This window comes from Dipodomys merriami, unplaced genomic scaffold, assembly GCF_024711535.1.
Source record: "Dipodomys merriami isolate MVZ:Mamm:240054 unplaced genomic scaffold, mDipMer1.0.p SCAF_850, whole genome shotgun sequence".
NCBI lineage: Eukaryota > Metazoa > Chordata > Mammalia > Rodentia > Heteromyidae > Dipodomys > Dipodomys merriami.
Window position 1 is genome coordinate 47,139 of NW_027206458.1, and position 22,868 is coordinate 70,006.

Sequence of the window (22,868 nt, forward strand, 5' to 3'; positions counted from 1 at the left end):
AATACTTAATAGATGTAAATGCTACATTATATACATTAGGGATAATTATGGAAAAAACCCAAATCTACATGTTCAGCACAGATATAGAGGTCTAACCTACATTTTCATTCATTGGTTGATTGGATCCACTGATCAATGCAGAATCCATGGGTGTGGAACCTGTGAATATTTTTCACCAACTATTTTTATTGTATCTAGTTCATAGCATTTAGCACAGAATGGGGGATATAATAAGTGTTGAATAAATTTAATATAACTAGTATTATAATTATTACAGTAAGTAATAATAGAAAATTAAATGAGAGTCATTCTCATGCTGAGATAAAAATGGCTGGTACTTACCAAGGGATTTCTGTATCATAGATATTGTGTTATTAAGTATGTACCTAATCTCAGAGAACCTTGTGAAGATTTAAGTTTTCTGTTTTGTGGCAGGGGAAAAGGAGATTCAAAGAGATGACTTCAATAGCTAAGTAACTGACTGAGGCGGGAATTTAGCCTAGAACTCTATGGTGTTCAGAGTCATGCTGTACAACATATTTCACCTTAGGTTAGATAGATGTTCTCTTTTTTTCTGATTTACTTTATTGTTGTTTTAGAGGTGATATACAGCAGAGTTACCTTTACATATGTCAGGTAATACATTTCCTTGTGCATAATGTCATCTGTTCCCTCATTCTCTCCCATTCCCTCCCTCCCATCTCTGCCCACATGTTGCATAGTTCACTTTCATCAGTGTCCAGTGAGCTTCACTGCTGCACTTTTTCCTCCGATTCTGTGCCCTCCTTTCACCCTCTCATAGATGTGCACAAGTATACCATATATAAGATAAAAAAATGCAGAGTCGTTAGAAAAAGAAAGAAAACAAATTAAGAAAAAGTCCTTTGTTTCCATATCTTTGGAGTTCGTTTCAGTACGTATATTATTTTATAGACATATGAAGATGCTCTTGGCTATTGAACCTTTGTGATTATCTCCTAACACTATCCTCTTTTGGTCTCACTATGTTAATATCTAGAATTCTGTGTAATTTGTCATATCTCAGTGCATTTTAGATTTAACTTCTGCATATCACGGAGAACATGGGCCATTTGTCTCTGATCTTGGCTTACCTCGCTTAATACAGTATGTTCTAGTTCCATTCCTTTCCCTGCAAATGACATTATTTAATTCTTTCTTTCTAATGGCTGTGTAAAATTCCATTGAGATAATGTTTCTTTAGTGTACAGATGATTCAAGAATGAGATTCATGTCCTCTTTGGAAATCTCTAGTTGATAACTGTCATAGAGTCATTGATTATACAGAGAGAGCTCACATTATACCCAGTTGTATTTGGGAAGAACCTGTTCTTTGTGCTGACAAACAGGGCCCATATGGAAACAAGGAAGCATGATTGTCAACACATGCCCATGGGGCAATTACATCTCTTCCGGAGCTGACACGCACATTTTATATAAATGTCAGTGTGCTCATTAAGATGTGAAATCCCAAGATTTCCTGATGATACTCAGTCCTTTTGTTCTAAACTCAATTGCTGTGTGAGGTCTGGCAGGTGACTTTCTCCTCCTTGGCCTGCATGCAGTTGCCAAATGTATTGATCTTTTACCAGAAAAAAAGTAGAAACCAAGTAACTTTGTTCCCTTTTTGGTGTCTTTATCAGGCTGTTCCCATTGAAAAGGAAAAAAATAAGCTGAAGAGGAAGAAACTGGAAAATAAACTTAAAAAGGATGAGGAGAAAAACAAAATCAGGGAAGAGTGGACTAACTTTTCATACTTCCCTGAAATCACTCACATTGTAATAAAGGAGTCTGTAGTCAGCATTAACAAGCAGGACAACAAAAAAATGGTAAGTTTGTTCAGAAGCTGTTTGATCTGGATATGGTAGGGAGAGGGAGACATTGCTGAGGACATGTGATTCCAGATTTCCTATCCCAAGAGAGAATCTCATTCAAGCCAAACAGGCCCATTGCAAAGTATCATCAGTGTCCATTTTCATTGGTATATTCCGGTGTCTTTCTTTGGTTTTGCAAATGTGAATTTCCCTTTCTGTTTGCTGCCTACCTAGTGACACTTCCGCATAAATATTTAATTCACAGGAATTAGTAGATTTGAAGGAAAAGAAAACCAGTGCATGTATTTTTCTTCAGGGCCTCCTCCTATTCAGCTTCTCTGCTATGTTGGATGGGTCATCTGGGACTAGAAAGTGGGAATCCCAGCAGGCCTTCGGGCAGGCCTTATTAAGGTATAAGGCACACCCAGGGACTCTCAGGCAGAAGAATGGATATTCATCTCACTTCCTCTTTCCTGGTAGCACTTGAGGACTTAATCTAAACAAGCAAGTCAGTTTGGCAGAGAAAGTAGAAACTGCTAAAATATATAGTTATGTATGTCAGGGAAACTCACAAATGACAACACCAGAGAGGACAGACCGGTGAAAAAAAGAGTACATTCACAGTGCAAAAAGAGGCAACACCAAGAAAATGCTATGTGCTGCCTAAATTTAGCATAGGAAAAGTCTTGTGTGTGATGTGGCGTAGGATAAATTGATCATCACTCAAGCCAGAGTAACTTGTTTTTCTTTTTTTTTCTTTTTATTTAATTAAAAAAATTTGTGAACATACTGTACAGAGGGGTTACAATTACATGGGCAGGATAATGCGTAGTAACTTGTTTTTCTAACACAGTCTTTTGGAAAGCAGTTTGATAGCAAGACATTAACTAACATGTACGGTACTTAAAAATTGACATTGAATTGAAGCCTCTTCGTACAATTACTTAATTTGTTTTTAAAGCCTTGAAAATATTTGTATGTCCCTCCATTCAAGAATCTAGGGTCAGGGCTGTGAAGGTGGCTCAGTGGTAGAGTCCTTACCTTGCATGCATGAGGCCCTGGGTTTGATTTCTCTGCACCACATACACAGAAAAAGCTGGAAGAGGTACTGTGACCCAAGTGGTAGAACACTAGCCTTGAGCTGAAGAGCTGAAGGACAACGCCCAGGCCCAGAGTTCAAGCCCCACAACCGACAAAAAAATAAATGAGGGCTGGGAAGGTGGCTCAGTGGTAGAGCGCTTGCCTTGCATGCATGAGGCCCTGGGTTCGATTCCTCAGCACCACATAAGCAAAAAGAAAAAAGCCGGAAGTGGCGCTGTGGCTCCAGTGGTAGAGTGCTAGCCTTGAGCTGAAGAGCTGAGGGACAGTGCCCAGGCCCAGAATTCAGGCCCCACGACTGGATCCCCCCCCCAAAAAAAAATGAATCTAGGGTCAAGAAAAGAAAAAAGGGAGGGAGGGAGGGACTGAAAGAAAGAAAAGAAATAACCAAGGAGTTGGAGGCATTGCTGACTCTGTTGGTAGAAATCTAGCCAGTGAACCATAGCATCAGGTATTGAGTTCAAATCTTGGACCTAAAAAGGGTGTTGATCTTCTAGAAGCAATGTGAGATGCAGGCAGTGATTAATGAATAAGAATCATTTTAGCAAAATTCAGTGTCAAAATACTGAAAGAAACCTACGTATGCAGTTCACCCAAGTAGTAGTAGTATATAATCACATTTCCTTTAGAAGTAAAAAAGAAGCATGTAAAACTTTACCTATAAATCTGGTAAATTTCCTCATGATCTGAGGCCACCCCTGGTAGAGTACCTGCCTAGCAAATGTGAGGCCTTGAATTTAACCAACCACTCCCCCCACCCCCATCAGATATTACTAGTCATTTACTTAGGGTGAGATTATTGGTGGCTTTAATTTTATTGGGAAAATGTAATAAAAGCAAGCGAGGACAGGAATAGAAAAGATAGATACTAATGGAAATATGGAAAATGTAGGGCAAGAGAAAATAAGTATCAAAATGTAGATACCATATTGTAGATGACAGGCCCTGGGTTATATGATGTGCCTGTGTTATCAGTCCTTACTTAAGGTACTGAGCTATGGCTGTAGCAATACCAGCTGTTTCAACTGAAGACCCTGAGATCATAACAGAGAGATGTAGAACCTGGTGCAGGGTCACAGAGTGAGAAAGCTTCAGAACTTGCCCTGTCTGGTCCAGGCCTTACTTTTTGCCTTCATTGCTTGGGTGTCTAAGGTGTTATCTCTCAGGGACTTTGAGGCAATGAGGAAGAGGTTGGCCAGAGATCTGAGTCTTGAATGTAGACAGTCCCTTAAGACAGTGGGAGGAGGAGGAGAAAAAGAAGCAACAGATAGGATACACATTTTGTGAGCCTGTCTTACCACTTCACAGTTGACACAGTCAGATCTGGCACTTGGTTGGGGCCTCTATCCCCCAAGTCAGAGCTTTCTTACCCTGGCCATTAGGCCCACAACTCTGCCCAGCTATGTCCAGCACTTCTTATTCTAAGTTCTTTGCAAGAGCCCACTCTTTTAATTTTCATTTTAACTCTGATTGGATAGATAGTTGTTCATACTTTACTGAGAATGAAACTGAGTCACAAAGAGGTTAAGTAATCTATCCAGAACACATAAGTACTTGATTAAACCATTTGAAATTGCCAATACCTGACCATTTGACCTACAAAAATAGTGAGTAGTACATATGCTTAAACCCAGTAGCAGGTAGAGATGCTGTGATCTGAACCCAGATAGGATCATCTAGAACTTGTGGATTAGATGTACCATTCCACACTTCCACTTGAGTATCTCATTCCCCTGTGTTTTCCTTTGATTAGGCAGCACTTTGGCTGATGGTCTTTCAGGAAAGCGTGACCACAGATCAGCAAATCCATATTGGTGTATCACTTCACTCTGCATCACTTTGACATTTCCAGTTCTACTTAGACTTCTGCTCTTAGGAAACAGGTGCTCTTATGGCTAGGGAAGGAGCTGCCTTACCAATCCTGCCCCTCATTTGAGAGTCTCTCAAATCTGCTTTCCAGAGAAATTTTCAGATGGATACTAGGTTACACCTGAAAGGGCCCCTTCTGAGGGGCCAGCTCAGTGGTGCCCTGCCCTCGCACTTCTTTGGCTCGACCTTACAGCACCACCCTTCCTTTAACATTATAGCTGTTAGAAGGACCTCTTTACCTCCTTCCTAACTAGCTGCGAATACATACTGGCCTCCTTTCCTCTTTCTGTGTCTTTGCTTCACTAGCCTCTCCCTTTTCTAGAAATAAGAACTTTATACTCCAAGTGTTCTTCTTCCCCTCTCTGAAGGTTCAGGTGCTTTTTAGTATTTTTTTTAAGCCAGAGCTCCGAATCATGGTTTTCATGTATTTTCTTACCAAGAGATGTTCTTGGATGAGCAACCATTTCTACTCAGATTGGCAGTATTTGATCTGGGACCCTTGGCTTTTTTCCTCCAAGTATTTTTCTAAATATGGTCCTTTGTGGCATTCCAAGTCTCTCTTCCTTGCTTTGCCTTGGCTTTTTTTTTCCTCTCCAAGTAAGACTTGCCTCCTCCAAACAAACTCTCCAAGCTCCTTGCACTTAGCCTGCCAAACTGCACTGTGTATGGGCCCATTCTTGGATTAGAACCTAGGAATGTCATCTTCTGTATCAGAAGATGAGGCAGCCGTGCCTCTGCTCCTTCACTGGAATAATACCAATTCATTGTTCATTGCTTTGTGCTAAGACCAGGATGCATATCTTCTCCTCTTACCACCTCCACTTTTGTGCCCCTGCCACTTTTATTGAGGCAATTGTTTTTCCTTTATGGACTTACAAGTCCATTTCTCTGTAGGTCTCTCTTATTGCCACAGTCTTCCTTTGGTCCCATCCCTTCCTATTCAACTCCTATTCAAAGGCCCATTAAGATAACAGATGAGTAAACTTGGAACAATATAGGTTCCCTGTAAAGGCTGGAGTACAGTTACCTTCAACAAAATGGTTTCCCTGTGAGGTTATATGTTCTGCATTTTGCTTTAAGTATCTTCTCACTATGTACGCTACAAACAATGTTGACTACGTAGGGTGGTTGACACATGTTGTAACCATTGGAATGTCTTTTCTTTTAACAGGAGCTGAAACTTTCTTCCCATGAGGAGGCCTTGTCCTTTGTATCCTTGGTAGATGGCTATTTCCGGCTCACAGCAGATGCCCACCATTACCTCTGCACTGACGTGGCTCCCCCACTGATTGTCCACAACATACAGAATGGCTGTCATGGTCCAATCTGGTTGGTTCTAGAATGCTTTGGTAACTTTGGTATGACAAGTAGCCCAGATTTTAGCAGTAGGGAGCTTGGCCTCCTCTAACCCCAGTCCAGTTATTTAGGCTGGAGCAGTTGACTCTGTTCATTCATGGTACATATGGACTGCCTTTTCTATAGCTGCTGTCTGAGCTTTAGTCCTGGCTGTTGTCTCCTACCATAGCCTCTCAATTCCTCCCTTACTTTGTCTGTACTCATAGTTTTAATACCTTCATGTCTCCATAGCTGATCAACCAGTACTACCTTTCTTAATTCCCTACCCTGTCAAATTCTGTGGGCAGTTCAAGGTAGGAAACATCTCAGTACCAGGCAGGAGGTAAGTAGAATCCTGGGTTAGCTTGGCCTACTGGTGCTGGAGGAGTGGTGAGGACTGGGTGTGTGATTCAGCCTGAAAGCCAGAAGGAGCCCTGTCAGATGCCTTAGAACACCTATGTCTTAGAATTGGTAACCTGTCTCTGCAAATGGGAAGCATAGTATAACACAAGGCAACCATAGATTTTTTTAACTCTCCTCATGACAAATGTACAAACTTTTTTAAAAAGAATTGTACTTGGCCTCTTGTAACTTCTCCTTACTCATTTGTGTTCTCCTTTTGAGACAGCAGGATTTCAGTATACTTCCTGACAAAGGAAGACTGTGGTTTGTTTTGCTTTGTTTTTGAGTACTAGGGATTGAATTCACGTGCTAGGCAGGGGCTCTGCCACTGAGCTATATCACCAGCCTACAACTGATTCTTTAGATCTGGGATAGTATTTCTTCAGCTACTTTACACATGATTTGCTTTCCAGTTTCCTCTCCTGGTTACCTAGTGAAAGGCAAGTTGCTGTTGTTTTGGACTGTGACTTGTAGTCTTATGAACTTAGGGGAGATTGTCATGAAGAATTTCAGAATAAGGAGTTGACCACCATAAAAGTATCTTCCTCCAGTGTCTCACTCATGATTATTATGTTTCAGGGCCCTGGAATTTTCTATTCCCTAGGCTAGGAATGCCCTTCCACTGACATCTATCTACACAGACCCTACCTACCTCTTTCAGGTGACAGCTAGCACTCCATCCATGGAGTTTTCCCTTGACCACACTATATAAAATAACACCTCTCCCTCCTTTCCACCTTCCCCTCTTTCCCTCTTTGGCTACTGTCCTCTGCTTGGTTTTCTTTCAGTGGCATTTATTAGCACCTATGTCCTGTGTTTACGTGTCTGTGTGTTTCTGGTTTGAGCCTCCTTAAGGCAGGGCCACTGTCTGCAATGTTCCCTGCCTTGTCTAGCACCCTCACTCAGCAGAGCCTGGCACATCATAGGCCTTCAGTATTTGTTGAAGGATACGTGTTTTATGTTCTGTGGGAGGTTGGAACTCTCTCTGTCTCAGGAGGCTTCTCAAAGTAGTCCATCTTCACATTGAATTAAGTGTGAAGAATCACTGATGGGTTGCCAGGTCTTGAAGAAGGAGCAGAGTATTCCAGGTAGGGGCTCAGCTGTGCAAAGATGTGGCAGTGTCAGATAGCAGGACACAGTTGAAAAGTCTGCATTTCTAAAGCATATTGATCATGTCAGCCCTCTTTTACCAGCATTTTATGAGTAGCACGCACTCAGTGCTAGTGTAATTCTTCTACCTGGATTTATTTAGTGAGTATTTATTGCCCTCTATATGCTCCAATTCATTGGTCCTGGGAATACAAGAGTGTAAGACAGGCATGTTCCCTGCTAGCACCTTTTTTAATCTTCATTGATTTATTCATTCAGTGTGTTATTTACTGAGTGCTTTCTATGAGCCCAGCCTGTTCTGGTTACTAAGGTTATAGCAATAAGAAATGCTGACCTAAATATCTACCATAATGTTCCACTTGGACTGGGTTAGGGGTGATTGGAGGTGGCTAAGTATGGGATCTCTGCATCATTGGTAGCTCCCTGTCACCAGCTTTAGGGACACTCTTTTTTTTTAAATAATTTTTTATTGAGATAGTGATTACATAAATTTCACAAATTTCACAGTATTGTGAGATAGTGATACTTAAAGGCACAAACACATTTTAACCTTCGCAAGGCAACTTGTTTTTATCATGGTCTATAATATTTGTGAATTCTATGAGCTTTGACAATACAACTATTTCTTCCACATGGGGTGATATGTACATTTCTTTCCTTTTGCTTAGTGTAAGCTGTTCCCTCTTTCCTCTCATTCCCTCCCTCCCATCGCTGCCCTTGAGTTGCTTTGTTCGTTTTCATCAAAGTCCAGCGCAGCTGATGGGCCCTCTGTTGTATATTTTCCCCTGTTTCCATCTGATTCTGTGCCTTCCTACTAGCTTTCCTCAGATGTGCACATACATATGCCATATATGAGGTCAAGAACATGGAGTCATTTAGAAATGGTATGACAAAATGAATGGAAGTCCTTTGTTTCTTGAGTCCTGTTTACTTTGTCATATCTCTTTGCATTTTGGATTTAGTATCCACATACTAGGGAGACCATGTGTAGGGATACTCTTTAGTGAGTATTTGTGTTGTTTTTGGGGAACTTGGGGCAACTCAATGCCTTGGGGGCAAGTTGGATCCTTCTCTGTATTAGAGATTCATCCTCAGTGTTCATGGATAGTTCCATATGTCTCATATATCATATCAGACACTGTAGGACTCCAAATGGGTTATATAATGGGGCTGTAAGAATTGAGGCAGCTCAGATAAGTGGATATCCCGGCGGGGGTGGGGTGGGGGTGTGTGTGGGTTATAAAGTGCTGTGTAATGTGAGCTCTTTCTCCTTTTCCCTACTTCTCTCTCCAGCACGGAATATGCCATCAATAAACTGCGGCAAGAAGGTAGTGAGGAGGGGATGTATGTGCTGAGGTGGAGCTGCACTGACTTTGATAACATCCTCATGACCGTCACCTGCTTTGAAAAGTCTGAGGTTAGTGATGAGGACACTGGTATGAGCTGAGTCATATGACCATGGGACATTGGACAACCTGGTCCAGAAGATTACTTAGCCAGGTTGAGGTAGAAAAGCCTGGGTTGCTGAGAAAATCCCTGGGAGGTCTGACAAAACCTAGTTCACCAAAGACCATTCCTGAGCAACCAGACCTGTACTATTTCCTCACCACGTTTCTTTGCTACCTGCTGTCCCCTCAGCAGGCATGCACTGTGGTTTTGTAAGACAGAACATGACCAGGAAACTAATTTTTACCAGCCACTTGTGAGTGTCAGTGTGATTAACTAGACTGGTATATTTTAGACTGAATATCAAGATCACATGCACAGAGTTGTATCTACCTGCTACATTCTGTGGTTCAGGTGAGTGCTAAAATGTTACCTCATCAACATTGTCTTAACACTTTTCCCAAGTGACAGCTCCAGACATTGTAACAATTAAGTAGCTGACTCATGTTTTGAAAATTACAGGTACCTGTTAAATATTCAGATGTGGCTGGAAGCTGACAGTGGTATGAGAGAAATCCCAGAGGCCAAGATTTTAGCCAGAATTATTAACTAATTTTTGTTATTTATACAGTTTTTCAAAATGAAAAGTAGAATTTTTAGAAGACAGAATTTTATAGGATTAGTCTATAAATCCGCTAAATTGGTAAGGGCTCAACATGAACTAGGAGAACTGAGGTGAAAGGGACATTCAAGATGGAAGTAAGCTGGTAGTATAAGGTAGATCTCAGACACTGGAGGGAGCCTTGGACTGGTTTGTGTCAAGAATGGGAAGAGGAGATTACAAAAGGAACCCAGTGCTGCCAGATGTCCTGGGTAAAGTCCCAGTGGTCACTCCTTGCCCAAGGATGTTCCTGAACAGCTCTGCCGCAGGGCCGATACAAGCTCAGTGGCTCAGAACTTGTCAGGTTTGTTGCCTTCACAAAAGATGCCTATCCTTGTTATTCATCAGTCTCCGGAGGCAGTTCAGTGTTTTAGGATAGATAGGTAGGTAAGGCCACCCAGCCTTCCTGAGGCAGAATCTACCTGTGCTGTGCCAGCAAGGTCAGTGGTTGAGAACTATGACCTGCCTGCAATTAGGTTACCTGGAGAAAAAGAGCAACACCAATATGACGAATTAGTCTGCTTATTTAGCCCACTAGGAACAGTGCTAATTTTGCATACATCTTTTTTGATGTGAAGTAGCTAAGACATTGAGACTTGAAATATCATGTCCTACTTTACACCGTAAGTAGGTTTTACTGGCTTTGTTAACCACTAAAATGGTTTCCTTTGCACAGAAAGAACAATGTGAAAGAAACTTCTGCTTATACTTCCTTTCTGTTGCATCATAGCACTTGAAACGTAGATGGATAGTCAAGCACCCACTCTAATGGTTTCCCTCAAATAGCTTTATAGTCTGGAAGGACTCAGTTTGAAAGAGTTTCTACATGAATTTTGCTATCACATTCTTATTTTAGATACAATACTTTATAAAGTACTAAGTTTTAAGACATACCTTGTCAGTTAACCATAACAACAGTTTACTAGTAAAGTTGATAGTTTCATGAATGTCATCTTCTAGGTGAAAAGCCAAGGGATACTCTGTATATTGTATGCCCACTTTATCTCAGGGCCTTCTCCTGGACTCCATTTCATTATTTCCTTATTTGTTGGTTAATTTATATGCTGATAGTAATTTTTAAATGTTTGAGTAACTTTAGATGAACAGTTAGGTTCTATGTTCCAGAGTTTCTGTGTACTCTTCTTCAGGGTTCCTTAACATTTAACATCTTACGTACCCCTGGTAACTTTGTCTTGCTCCATTTTAAACAGTTTCTGATGACTTTTCTGAATGACAGGTGCTAGGTGGCCAAAAGCAATTCAAGAACTTTCAGATTGAGGTACAGAAGGGCAGCTATAGCCTGCATGGCTCAGACCGCAGATTTCCCAGCCTGGGAGAACTCATGAGCCATCTCAAGAAGCAGATCCTACGCACGGACAACATCAGCTTTGTGCTGAAACGCTGCTGCCAACCCAAACCTCGAGGTTTGTCTCCCTGTGCCAAAGCAAAGCCATGTCCTTCCCCTCAGTTCCTCCTAGGTACTTTGAGACCCAGATGGAACCAAGGATACTAGTTGGGTTAAAGAAAGTAGCTCTTTCTCATAGTTTCTGTTGTTGTTTTTTTTTTTTTTAATTTGTTACAAGTCTATCTTTAAGTCAAATCTTATCCCTTGAGTGTTAGAATTTTCTGTAGAAAAGACATGCAACACCTTTTCTTAACATCTCAGGCTACAGAAAGAATACTCCAAGGTTCAGTAAACAGAAATGCAGTTCTTTACTCATTAAGATGGAGGGCCCTGTCTCAGTGCTTGTGGCTTTTGTCTAAAATCCTAGCTACTTGGGAAGCTATGATTCTAGGATTGTGATTCAAAGCCAGCTCAGGCAGAAAAGTTTATGAGACTTTTCAACTAACCAGTAAAAATCTGGAAGTGGAGTTATGGCTCAGGCAGTAGAGCTGTGAGTGAAAAAGCCAATCAGGAGCATGAGGCCCTGAGTTCAAGCCCCAAGATTGGCACCCTCCAAAAAAACAAAACAAAACAACAATAACAAAAAAAAAAAAACAAAGAAGGGAAGAAAGGAAAGATAAAGTGTCTTCAGGGTTCCTGTCATTGGTTTATTTGTTGGAGAAATCTTGCATCTTCTGTGGGTCAAGAACTATGTTAAATGTAAAGAATCAGAATTGCTTAAGACATGGTTCCTGCTCTCTGAGGGTTTCTAGTCTGAGGTAGACAATGTAAGTCAGTGAGGTCACTACAATATGGGATAAGTGTTTTTTTTTAATTAACAAGTTTTTTTAATTGTGAAAATATCGTACAGAGGATAAGTGTTTTAATTAATATAGCCCAGGGATGGAAAGAAAGAACGGCCAAATTCTCTGAGTTACTGAATATGGTGGATTCATGGAGGGAGCTGTGTTGGATGATAAGTAGGAGGTACGTTAGGCGAGAATGTGTCTGGCAGAACTGGAAGGGATGTACCTGGGCAAAACAGCAGGCCAGAACAGGGGCAGATGTGAAGGCAGATGTGGAAAGAATGAAAGGGGATATATTTTGCATCATGGAAGTCCGCTGCCACACCAAGGAGCTGGGACTTTATCTGGCCAGCGGTTGAGGTTGTGGAAACATCAGGAAATAAAATCCAAGCAAGGGGCCAGGGACCCTGCCATTCTTTATTAAGCCCCATGAGTAGTGTCAATCATATCTTGCAGGAGGATTTTCTGTCTTTCAGAATGAGTGTGGAAGAACACCTGAACCTCCCCACTTGTAGATAGGAAAACTGGGGTGCAGAGAAATAAAGTCACTGAAGGTCAAGATCAAAGGGGTTTGAGTACAGGCCTAATCTGAATGTTGTTTTTTGTTTTTTCTCCAAAATGCTTCCTTGTCGGCCTTCCTTCAAATTGTCGGTTCTCAAAGCAGAGGCAGGGAAGTTGTTCTTAGGATCTTCCTGAGACCATGTTGTTCTTGTGAGGGAATTATCACTGAGCCTTCTATATCTATATCTTAGAATTGAAGGCAGGTATGCCACAGCAAGACACATCAGGTCAGAAAGAGGCCTAGAGGCTTAGATTCTTTTGTTGTTGCTGCTTCGGCTGCTGCAGAGATAATCAAACTAGGGGTTCATCTCATGAATGCTAGACAAGTGCTGTACCACTGATCCATTCCCCTTGCTCTGGTCCTCTGTTCTTGACATGTGAATCATGTTTCAGTCTAAGCAAAAAGGGTTGGGTAGTGAACATAGTGAAAGAGGAAGCACTTGTTCTTGTTGATCAGATAGGACTTCCTGCCAGCCTTGGGGAATAACTGCAGCCTTTGTTTTTATGTTCAAAGATGTTCCACAGAGGTTAAAAACACATCTGCCACTTGGCTGCGAGACCTCAGAGCAAATTAAAAACTTAAAGCCCAGTAGTCCTGTTTACTTGTATAACATTTGCTTACAGATAGTAAAAAGTGGTTTATACTTTCATATTTCATAGGGATTCATGGTCTCTGAAAAGGAAAAGTAGAGGACAGTAACCACAGGATTAGAGAAGACTGGAGAAGAGGATAAGCTGTCTTTTAGGGCTCTAGTGGGAAGGCGTCTGACATAGATGCCACCCCTAATATCCCAGGTCTGGGAGCTGGTAGCTGTAGAGGAAAAATGCAGAAATAATTAAATGCCCTGTCATGTGTCTTCTGTTGAGTCTCCTGAGACTCAGCACTGAATGTATTTAGTGCATTTGCCTTCCTACTTTCTTACTAACTTTTAAGAGTCTGGGTCTCACTGCTTTGTGACTCCTAGAAGCCTCAGGGCACAGCACACAATCAACAAGTAATAATGCCAGACAAGCAATAATTGTAGCACCTAATGCCATATTTGTGGGTGGGTACTTCCTAGCCTAGGAAGTTTACATGAATATCATATTTCTTTGATTTTTCTCCAAATCATTACAGCAGTGAGGAAATTGAGTCTTAAGGATGTTTAGTGATTTTGAAGGTTACATACTAGCCTGAGTCTAGGACAAAGGCAAGGGAGAAGTAGCAGTGGGGCTTCTTCATACCAGTCCTCAGAGCCCTCTTTCTGCCCTCTGAAAATTAAGTTGTAAAATCTGGTTTGAGGATGTCATTTTAGGTTGTTCAGCTTTTCTGCTCTAAATGCAGGATTCTAGTAATAGATATCCTGATCTGGATTTCTCACTTGAAAATGAAGCCAAGAAAGTCCTCATGAGATAAATTAAAAGCAGAGAGAAAGCAGGAGGCCACACAGAGTAGGTGTGATGGCCAAGCTAACTCTCCACTGCCGCGGGTCTCACGCAGTCTGTGCCCTGTTCCAGACCTGAGAGCCACGTTAAAAATATACCAAGATCCACTACCCAGCCTCCCATATCCTCTTCAGCTGAGGCGGCTGTGCTGCCTGAGTTCCATCGCAGTCAACTCTGATCCCAAGAATCCTACAGGCTGCTGTGCAAGGCCTGGGGTACCCTGGTGGTAGAAAAAGAATGATGACTGGTCATACCAACAAAGGCTACCCGTGATGGAGCTTTTACTTCACACCAGGCAGTGGAGACAGCTGTTCTGGTGTACTTTCTTATCTCTCTTTCACAAAGAGCTGATAAGGAACATTTTTCCGGTGTGAAGCAGGTTCCTGGAGGTTAAGTGCTCTCCTACAAGCAGTCAACTTTACTTCTGTGTGTCACCAGTCATGATCCTTTCTTTGGCATCAGCCTGTGTTGTTTGAATCAGGTTTTACTCCAGGTATTGGGTAGAATCAGGAAAACAGCATAGATGGAGTAGCCTCTGAAATGGTAATGAGGAGTCCTTCCTGAAACCAGTTTTGGGCATTGAGGTTTATCCCCACACTAGAGCAGTTGTTCTATGGGAAGGAAAGAGATGAGCTGTAAAGCCTGCTTATTAATTTTCTCATTGTGATCAGACTTTTCACGCTGACCTTGGCTTTCTGATCTGTAATAAGGGTAAAGTTGCTGTCTGCCTGTTAGGATCATGATGAGGAAAGAGAACAGTGTCTTGCATAGAGGAAGCAGTAAGAACATGTTAACTTAAAATAGAAAAGGGAAAATCTTGGAGGGTAGTGAGGACTTGAGGGACGTGGAGTTTGGCAGCATGTATGAAGGCATGGGACTCAGCAGCTGTTGCCCCCAATATGTATGTATGACCCTAGCTCACAGATCTTTGACAAGCTCCTTTAGAATCCAAGAATCAGGACTTGTGTTTTCTTCCCCAAAGTGGAAGCAGGAGAGCATCTGGCACTTCCCTAACCATCTGGTCCCAGCTAAAAGAGGCACATGTCATGTTGAGTGACTGCTATTGTCTGCTGAGGTCCCAGGGCCATCATTTGAGTGTGTCCCAATTTGGAAGGTCTCCCCCACACACCTGGGGCTTGAACTCAGAACCTTATGCTGCTAGGCAGGTTCTCGACCATTTGAGCCACACTCCTAGCCTTTTTTACTTTAGTTATTTTTCAAATGGAATTTTTATCTTTTGTTGTTGGTGATGGTGGTCGTCGTCGTGGGGCTTGAATTCTGGGCCTGGGTGCTGTCCCTCAGCTCTTCAGCTCAAGGCAAGCACTCTACCACTTGAGCCACAGCGCCCCTTCCAGTTTTCTTGTGGTTTATTGGAGATAAGAATCTCATGGACTTTTCTGCCCAAGTTGACTTCAAACTGCTGATACTCAGATCTCAGCCTCCTTAGTAGCTAGAAGTACAAGCATGAGCCACTGGCCCCCAACTTTTAAAGGGTGATTTTTTTTTAAATTTTTTTATTGTAAAGATACTATACAGAGGGTTACAGTTACATGAGTGAGGTAATGAGTACACTTCCTCTTGAACATTGTTACTCCCTCCATTGTTTTCCCCCCACCATCCCCTCCCTCCCTCCCTTCCCCAAGGTTCTTTTTTTTTTTTGATTGTGATTAAGTGATTACTTAATTTCCGGAAATTCACAATATTGTGGAATAATGATGCTCATTTAAAGTCACAAGTTCATTCTAACTTTCCTGGAGCAAATTGTCTATCACAGTCTGTAATATATAACGGTGCTCATATGTTATATACCATATATGTGATCAGCAGCATGGGGATATTTATTAGTGGTTCAACCAGATGAGTGGGAGTTCTTTGTTTCTTAAGTCCTGTTAGTTTTGTCATATCACCTAACATTTTGGATTTAGCATCCACTTATCAGGGAGACCATGTACTGTTTGTCTCTTCGTTCTTGGCTTACCTCGCTCAACATGATTCCTTCTAGCTCCATCCATTTCCCTGCAAATGCCATTATTTTGTCATTTCTAATGGCTGCATAATATTCCATTGTGTATAGATACCACAATTTTTGGATCCATTCATCTGTGGTGGGGCATCTAGGTTGTTTCCATATCCTAGCTATTGCGAACAGTGCTGCAATAAACATGGAGGTGCACGTGTCCTTGTATATTGGTTCCTGTTGTTCAGGGTAGATGCCTAGAAGTGGTATGACTGGGTCGTAAGGGAGGTCAATCTTTAGCTTTCTAAGGACCCTCCAGACTGCTTTCCAAAGTGGTTGTATGAATGTACATTCCCACCAGCAGTGTAATAGCGTTCCTCATTCTCCACATCCCCTCCAGCATTTGTTGTTGGCTGATTTGTGGATGTGGGACATTCTGACTGGGGTAAGGTGGTATCTCAGGGTTGTCTTTATTTGCATTTCCTTCACTACCAGGGATGATGAACATTTCCTCATGTGTTTCTTTGCCATTTTTATTTCTTCATTTGAGAAGTCCCTCTTTAGTTCCCTTGCCCATTTAGTAATTGGTTTGTTAGGTTTGGGAGGGATTAGTTTCTTGAATCCCTGTATATACAGGATGTTAACCCCTTGTCTGATATATTGCTGGTAAATATTTTTTCCCAATTAGTTGGTTGTCTTTCTAGCTTGGTTGCGATAGCTTTATCTGTGCAGAAGCTTTTTATTTTAAGGTAGTCCCATTTGTCGAGTCTCTCTCCAATTTGTTGTGACCCTGGGACTCTGTTCAGGAAGTTCCTTCCTGTGTTAAAGGGTGATTTTTGAGAACCATAAATCCCCAGTTAGCCACCTGTGCCAAGCCTGGTCCATGTTGGGCTTGTGTTTGACCTTGTCACATGTTAGACTTATGTTTGAATAGACTTTGGAGGATGGCTCACTCATAACCCACATGTTCTGGGTTTGGTGAATACATCCAGTGGTAGTCTAGTCTCAGAGAGATTTAAACAGTATTCTCTCGGTTGCCTCTTTTCCTCTTGCACAAATCCAGAATTTTCTTTCTTTACAGGGTTCCTATAGCTCTCTAAGCTCAAAGCTTCTGTGCCTCCCTCATTGACTTTATTTTCCTCCTTCAAATCACTGCTAATTGTTCATTCATACATTTAACAAATAGTGTTAAGGGTTGATATGTATGGGTCAGTAGCAGAGTACTTGCCTAGCATGTGAAGGGCCAACACCACCAAACAAAACAAAAAATATATAATACTTCTTGTGTGCCCATTATGTCTAAATAAGATAGACAACAGTCCCTGACCTCTTGGAGTTTCCATTTTTATCTAAAACATCCTTAGAGAAATCTTCCCTGACCTCTTATCAGGGCAGGTCCTGTTTTGTGGAACTTAGAACAACTTAAGCTGTCCTATATAATACATAGCTAGCCATATTGTACTTTTCCACCTGTTGGTCTGATTATTTGATTCCTTTTGGCTCTGTTATTTTCCTGTGATCTTCTGGAGAGCATGAATCAAGTACTTTTCCAGTTAAGTATTTGATGAATGATTGGGACAATAAATACACGTTATTTGTGTTCAGCAGCTTCTATGGATCTACACATTAGCTGGTTGGGATCTTGAATTTTTAGTACTACTACACTAAGACGTCTTCCATCTCTTCCACAGAAATCTCCAATCTGTTGGTGGCCACAAAGAAAGCACAGGAGTGGCAGCCTGTCTACTCCATGAGCCAGCTGAGTTTTGATCGGATTCTTAAGAAAGATATTGTGCAAGTAAGTTATTGTTGCAGGCCTTTGGTCTAGCTTTGGTTATACCTCCTGACAGGAGAAAAGCCTGAGGACTTGAGGTGAAATGAAGTCTATATTTGGGGAAATCTTGATGAGAAAAGGAAAAGGCGACTTGGTTTAGTTAAAGCAGGTCACCTAGTACCTCCTATTCTGCCCTACCTTGCTGCTGCTGGCCATTGTCAGTGCTTCTCATTCTTGAAGAGGTACATTAGTTAGGTATAGTGTTACCTGTGTTGGAGAGACTGTCAGTTGTGAGGGAGCACTGATGGAATAGCAGGAGTCAGCTTTCTAAGGAGACCTGGCCTGATGCTCTCACCACCCCACAATATTGGTATAACATTTATAGATTTCAGTCTTGCTCTCTTAGGTGGTACTTCCAGAAGGAGCAGAGCTAGGGGAGCAAAGAATGGGAGATGGTAGAACAGTCACCTTGAGAAATGGATCCTCAAAGTGGTTGAGACCAATTTCTCAGCCTTTGGAGGCTTTTGTCTATATAGCCAGACCAGAGTGTCCCTTGTAGCTTCCCTTAGGCCTTTGCTAGGGGTATTGAAGCTCAGGGACAATCCCACTCTATTCTTTATCCCCCTTTCCAGTCCCCTGGGACAGGAGCAAGACATGGCTTCAAAGTAGATAGCATGTCAGTAGCCTGGAGAGAAGGAATCTTCAAGGACTCTGCAAGAGACTGTAATGCTTTGGAGGACAAGTTATGGGCTCACTGATAGGGAGGACAAGGGAGAAGGGAAGCATAGGGTTTGTTTGTTGTTACCTTTGAAGTGAATCCACATTTTTTTCCCTGAAGGCCTATCATTACTGACCTCCATCCCTCTGATGGTGTCGGAGCTGTGTCCTTGAAAGTCACAAGAGCTGCAGTACTTCAAGCAGTCTCTTTTCTCTCTAGAACTTGAGAGGAAACTTGGGACCTGTGTTCTTTCCCTGATTCTGAGCCTGTAAGCTCATAACCACCATCTTTCTTGCTTTCTGTATCTGCTTACCAACAGTGATGAGAATTTACACCCACTGGCTACAGTTGCTGCCCTCAGACTAGTGGAAGAGGCAAACTCATCTTTAGCATGTAATTCTCAAGACACAAATCCTGAGGTAGTTAAGTACAGCAGGGTGGAGGAACATCAGAGACCCAGTCTGGGGATCACAGAAGTGGCTTCTTGAGGGACTGGACATCAGTGGTATGGAAAGAGGCTAGAGTGGACATAAGAGGCCTTTGTGGGTTGCTGTGGGATCCTGAGAGTGTGGGTCTATGACCTGCTCGCTGGAGAAGTCACCTTTCTGGGGAAGAGTAATGATTCTGAAAGCACATGGCTTTCACAGGATGTTCTGGGAATACAACTTCCCATAATTATTATGGATTTCTTTGTGATGTAGCTTTAATAGTCACAAGACATTGCCAGAATCTAGAAGACAGGGTGGCTGTATATTCTGCTGTGACAGACAAATGGTAACATTTGTGTAAATTAATATACCCAATTAATAGTCACGTGTGCGTCTGTGGGGAACAGACCGATTTCCTAGGTATCATTCAGTCCATTTTCTGCATTTAAATGCAGTCCTAGAATCATAGGCGTTTGAATTATGTTTTGTGGGCCTAAGGTCAACAGTTTGATATTGCATTCATTTTATGTAAGTTTTTTCTGGTAGTATTGGGAATTGAATTCAGGGCCTTATACTTGCTAGGCTGGTACTACCTGTTGAGCCACTCCTCTAGCCCCTTTTTGCCTTAGTTGTTTTGGGGATGAGTTTCAGGCCTGGACTGCAATCTGTGTTTCCCTGTGTTGCTTGGAATGACAGATGTATGCCACTACAACCAGCCATTGAGATGAAATACTAAAATTTTTATGCCCAGGCTGGCTTTAAACCATAGTCCCTTGATTTTTACCTCCCAAGTAGCTAGAATTACAGGATTGAGCCACAATGCCCAGCTACAAATTTCTCTCCTTTCTCTTTCCTCTACCCTTCTTCTTTCCTCTCTTCCTCCCTCTTTCCTGTCTCCTTCCTCTCCTCTCTGTTCTCTGTCTCATCTCTTTCTCTCTTTCTCCTCTCTCTTCTCTCTTCTCTTCCTCACTCTTCTCTCCTCTCTCACCTCGAGGCCTAAGTGCTATCCCTGTGTTTTGTTTTTTGTTTTTTTTTGCTTATGTGGTGCTGAGGAATTGAACCCAGGGCCTCATGCATTGCAAGGCAAGTGCTCTACCACTGAGCCACCTTCCCAGCCCAATCCTTGTGTTTTTTTTTGCTCAAGGCTAGTGCTCTGCCACCTGAGTTACACCTCAACTCCTGGCTTTTTTTTTTTCCCTGTTTTATAACTGGGGATAAGAGTCTCATGGAAATTCCTGCCTAGGATGGTATTGAATCATGATCTTCAGATTTCAGCCTCCTAAGTAACTAGGATTATAGGTGTAACCACTGGTGCCCAGTGTACAAATCTCATTTGATTTTCATATATTAAGAATTTAAGCCAGGCACTGGTGGCTCACACCTGTAATCCTAGCTACTCAGAAGACTGAGATCTGAGGATCAAGGTTTAAAGCCAGCCCAGGCAGGAAAGTCCATGAGACTCTTACCTCCAATTAACTACCAGAAAGCTGGAAGTAGCACTGTGGCTCAAGGTGGTAGAGTGCTAGCCTTGAGCAAAAAAAGCTCAGTAACAAAAAAATCAGAAGTACTGAAGCTCAAATTGGAAGGTTCCTTAGAGGTAGATTGTTCTTTGCTAAGGGCTCTGCTGAGTGGCTCATTTAATCCTCATGCCACTCTTTTTTTTTTTCTGAATCTACTTGTGATTTTTTTTTCCCACACATTCCTCCCTGTTCCCTTATCAACTTTGCTAGGAACCCCTAGAGACAGGGCAAAACACTGGCATGCCACTCTTTTAGGGGGTATTATTGCCTTTCTCATGTGAGGGCCCAGCTTCTTAGCTTAGGGCTTGTGGGAAATGCTAGTATAATTTGTACCACTGCTTCTAGAGCTTTGCATGTGTGTCCTTGTGCACATATACTGGAAAGATGGAGTAGAGGAGGAATGAATGGTTCCAGTGTGAGAGAAAATGACTGCTAGTCTGGAAGGCTTTCACAGAGAACTCATGGGCCCAGCACATGGACTACTATCAAATATCATATCCCAGAATCTGTATCAGGAACCTTTATATTTATTTCCTTATGCAATTTTTAAAACAGCTCTTTGCAAAGTAGGTGCCATTATCCCCGTTTTCAGAGAGTGGGCAGAAACTGAGCATAATGAAGGAATATCACCAAGTTAATGCCCAACAGGTAGTAGAGCACAGAGTTATAAATCTCTTCATTTTGTCCCTTGGGCTGAGAGTGAAAAAGCCATCTGGCAGGGTCCTCCTAAGTCTTCGGTGGAGCCCCAGAGATAGAATGGGGTGGCTGGCTATTGATGTCATTGTTTTGAAGTTTTGTGGTAGGTCAGAATAGAGATTTGGCTTTAGGCTGGTGCTTGAGATAAGAAGCAAGGGAAAGGAGGAGGTGAACTATTTCCAGGGCACCAGGAAATGACATAATTGTGTTTAGCCAATGTACTTTCTGATCTTCCAGAGACAGGTTAATACTGGTTTGCCTTGATCCATATCCTATCCGTATTCTGTGCTTCCATTAAGGATTCTGTCCTAGACTCAGCCATCACACAGTTACAGAAAGAGGTCACTACCTTCTGCTTCCTCCCTTAGGGTGAGCACCTTGGCAGGGGCACCAGGACACACATCTACTCTGGGACCCTGGTGGATTACAAGGATGATGAAGGGACTGCTGAAGAGAAGAGAATAAAAGTGATCCTCAAAGTCTTAGACCCTAGCCACAGGGACATTTCTCTGGTAAGTGTTCATCTGTTTGTGGAGCCAGGAGAGTGCAATGGACTGGGTAAGCCTTTGCCTTCATTTTGCCCTCGTGGTTCTCACACCTGCCTTTCAGTCCATATCTATGTAAAATTAGTCAAGGAAGATTGAACATTAGGTTCAATGTCCTCTACCTTTCCTCATTACTCTTTCTCCTGCTAAAGGGCCATGCGGGATTCTGTGAAATCCTGGGGCAAGCCAAGTGTTCTCAGAGTTTCCAGTGGAGTCTGGGGTTCCAATTCCAAAGTTTGGGAAATAAAGCAGAGAGGAACACAAAAAATGACTACCCAGGGTCCCATAGACTAATAGAATATATAGACTGCCTTGGCCTCCCTTTTATTCTAATATAGGACTAAGCATTGTTATTTCTAAAATGTAAAGAATGGGGAGGGTAAGTATCTGATGGGAAAAGTGTCAGCTTGTCTCATCAGTTTTGCTCTGTATCCTGTTGGATTTTTGGAAAAATCATTCCATCTCCATTGGTGTAGAGGTCAAGGTGTGGCTGTACCTTTGGACAGTCAAGGCCAGTGGAAGTATTTTCATGGCCAGGAGTGATGACAATGACAAGCTTTCAAGGGGTCCATTGATGTTCCCTTAGCAGTGGTGGCTGACCCTTGACCTGCCTTTCTCCCTTCTCTCATAGGCCTTCTTTGAGGCAGCCAGCATGATGAGACAGGTCTCCCACAAACACATTGTGTACCTCTATGGTGTGTGTGTCCGAGACGTGGAAAGTAAGTGTCCCTTCTTGAAGGGGATAGTGCTGTTGAAAACCCTTAATAGCCTCATGCTGCACAAACTTGTTAATCTTTTTGCAATTGAAGAAAGTAAGCTACTCAGAATGTCTTTCATATATATCAGTAGTGTCTGTGGAACTGGACGTGTGTGTGTGTGTGTGTGTGTGTGTGTGTGTGCGCGCGCGCGCACGCGCGCTGCTTCTGGGGCTTGAACTCATGGCCTGGGCACTGTCCCTGAGATTTTTTGCTCAAGGCTAATGCTCTATCACTTGAGCCATACTCCAACTTCTGGCTTTTTTTGGTGGCTAATGGAAGATAGAGTCTCACAGATTTTCCAGCCAAGCGCCGGTGGCTCATACCTGTAATCCTAGCTACTGAGGAGGCTGAGATCTGAGGATCATGGTTCAAAGCCAGCCTGGGCAGAAAATTCCGAGAGACTCTTACCTCCAATTAACCACTAGAAAATGGGAAGTGGTGCTATGGATCAAGTGGTAGAGGCTCGCCTTGAGCTGAAGAGCTAAGGGACAGTGTTCAAGCCCAGAGTTCAAGCCCCATGACCGACAAAAAAAAAAGTCACAGATTTTCCTTCTTGGGCTGGCTTTGAACTGTAATCCTCAAACCTCAGCCTCCTGAGTAGCT

At 42.3% G+C, this 22,868-nt stretch overlaps 1 protein-coding gene across 1 annotated transcript in view; it reads left to right on the forward strand.

Moving 5' to 3' along the window:
* Positions 1-22,868, forward strand: part of LOC138820275 (tyrosine-protein kinase JAK1-like) — a 75,111-nt gene that overhangs the window by 39,503 nt on the left and 12,740 nt on the right. Inside the window, exons 8-14 of the mRNA XM_070011970.1 lie at positions 1,662-1,847; positions 5,971-6,128; positions 8,940-9,063; positions 10,931-11,117; positions 17,518-17,624; positions 21,331-21,474; positions 22,139-22,226. Coding sequence (XP_069868071.1) covers positions 1,662-1,847; positions 5,971-6,128; positions 8,940-9,063; positions 10,931-11,117; positions 17,518-17,624; positions 21,331-21,474; positions 22,139-22,226 — 994 coding nt within the window. The remainder of the gene's footprint in view (positions 1-1,661; positions 1,848-5,970; positions 6,129-8,939; positions 9,064-10,930; positions 11,118-17,517; positions 17,625-21,330; positions 21,475-22,138; positions 22,227-22,868) is intronic.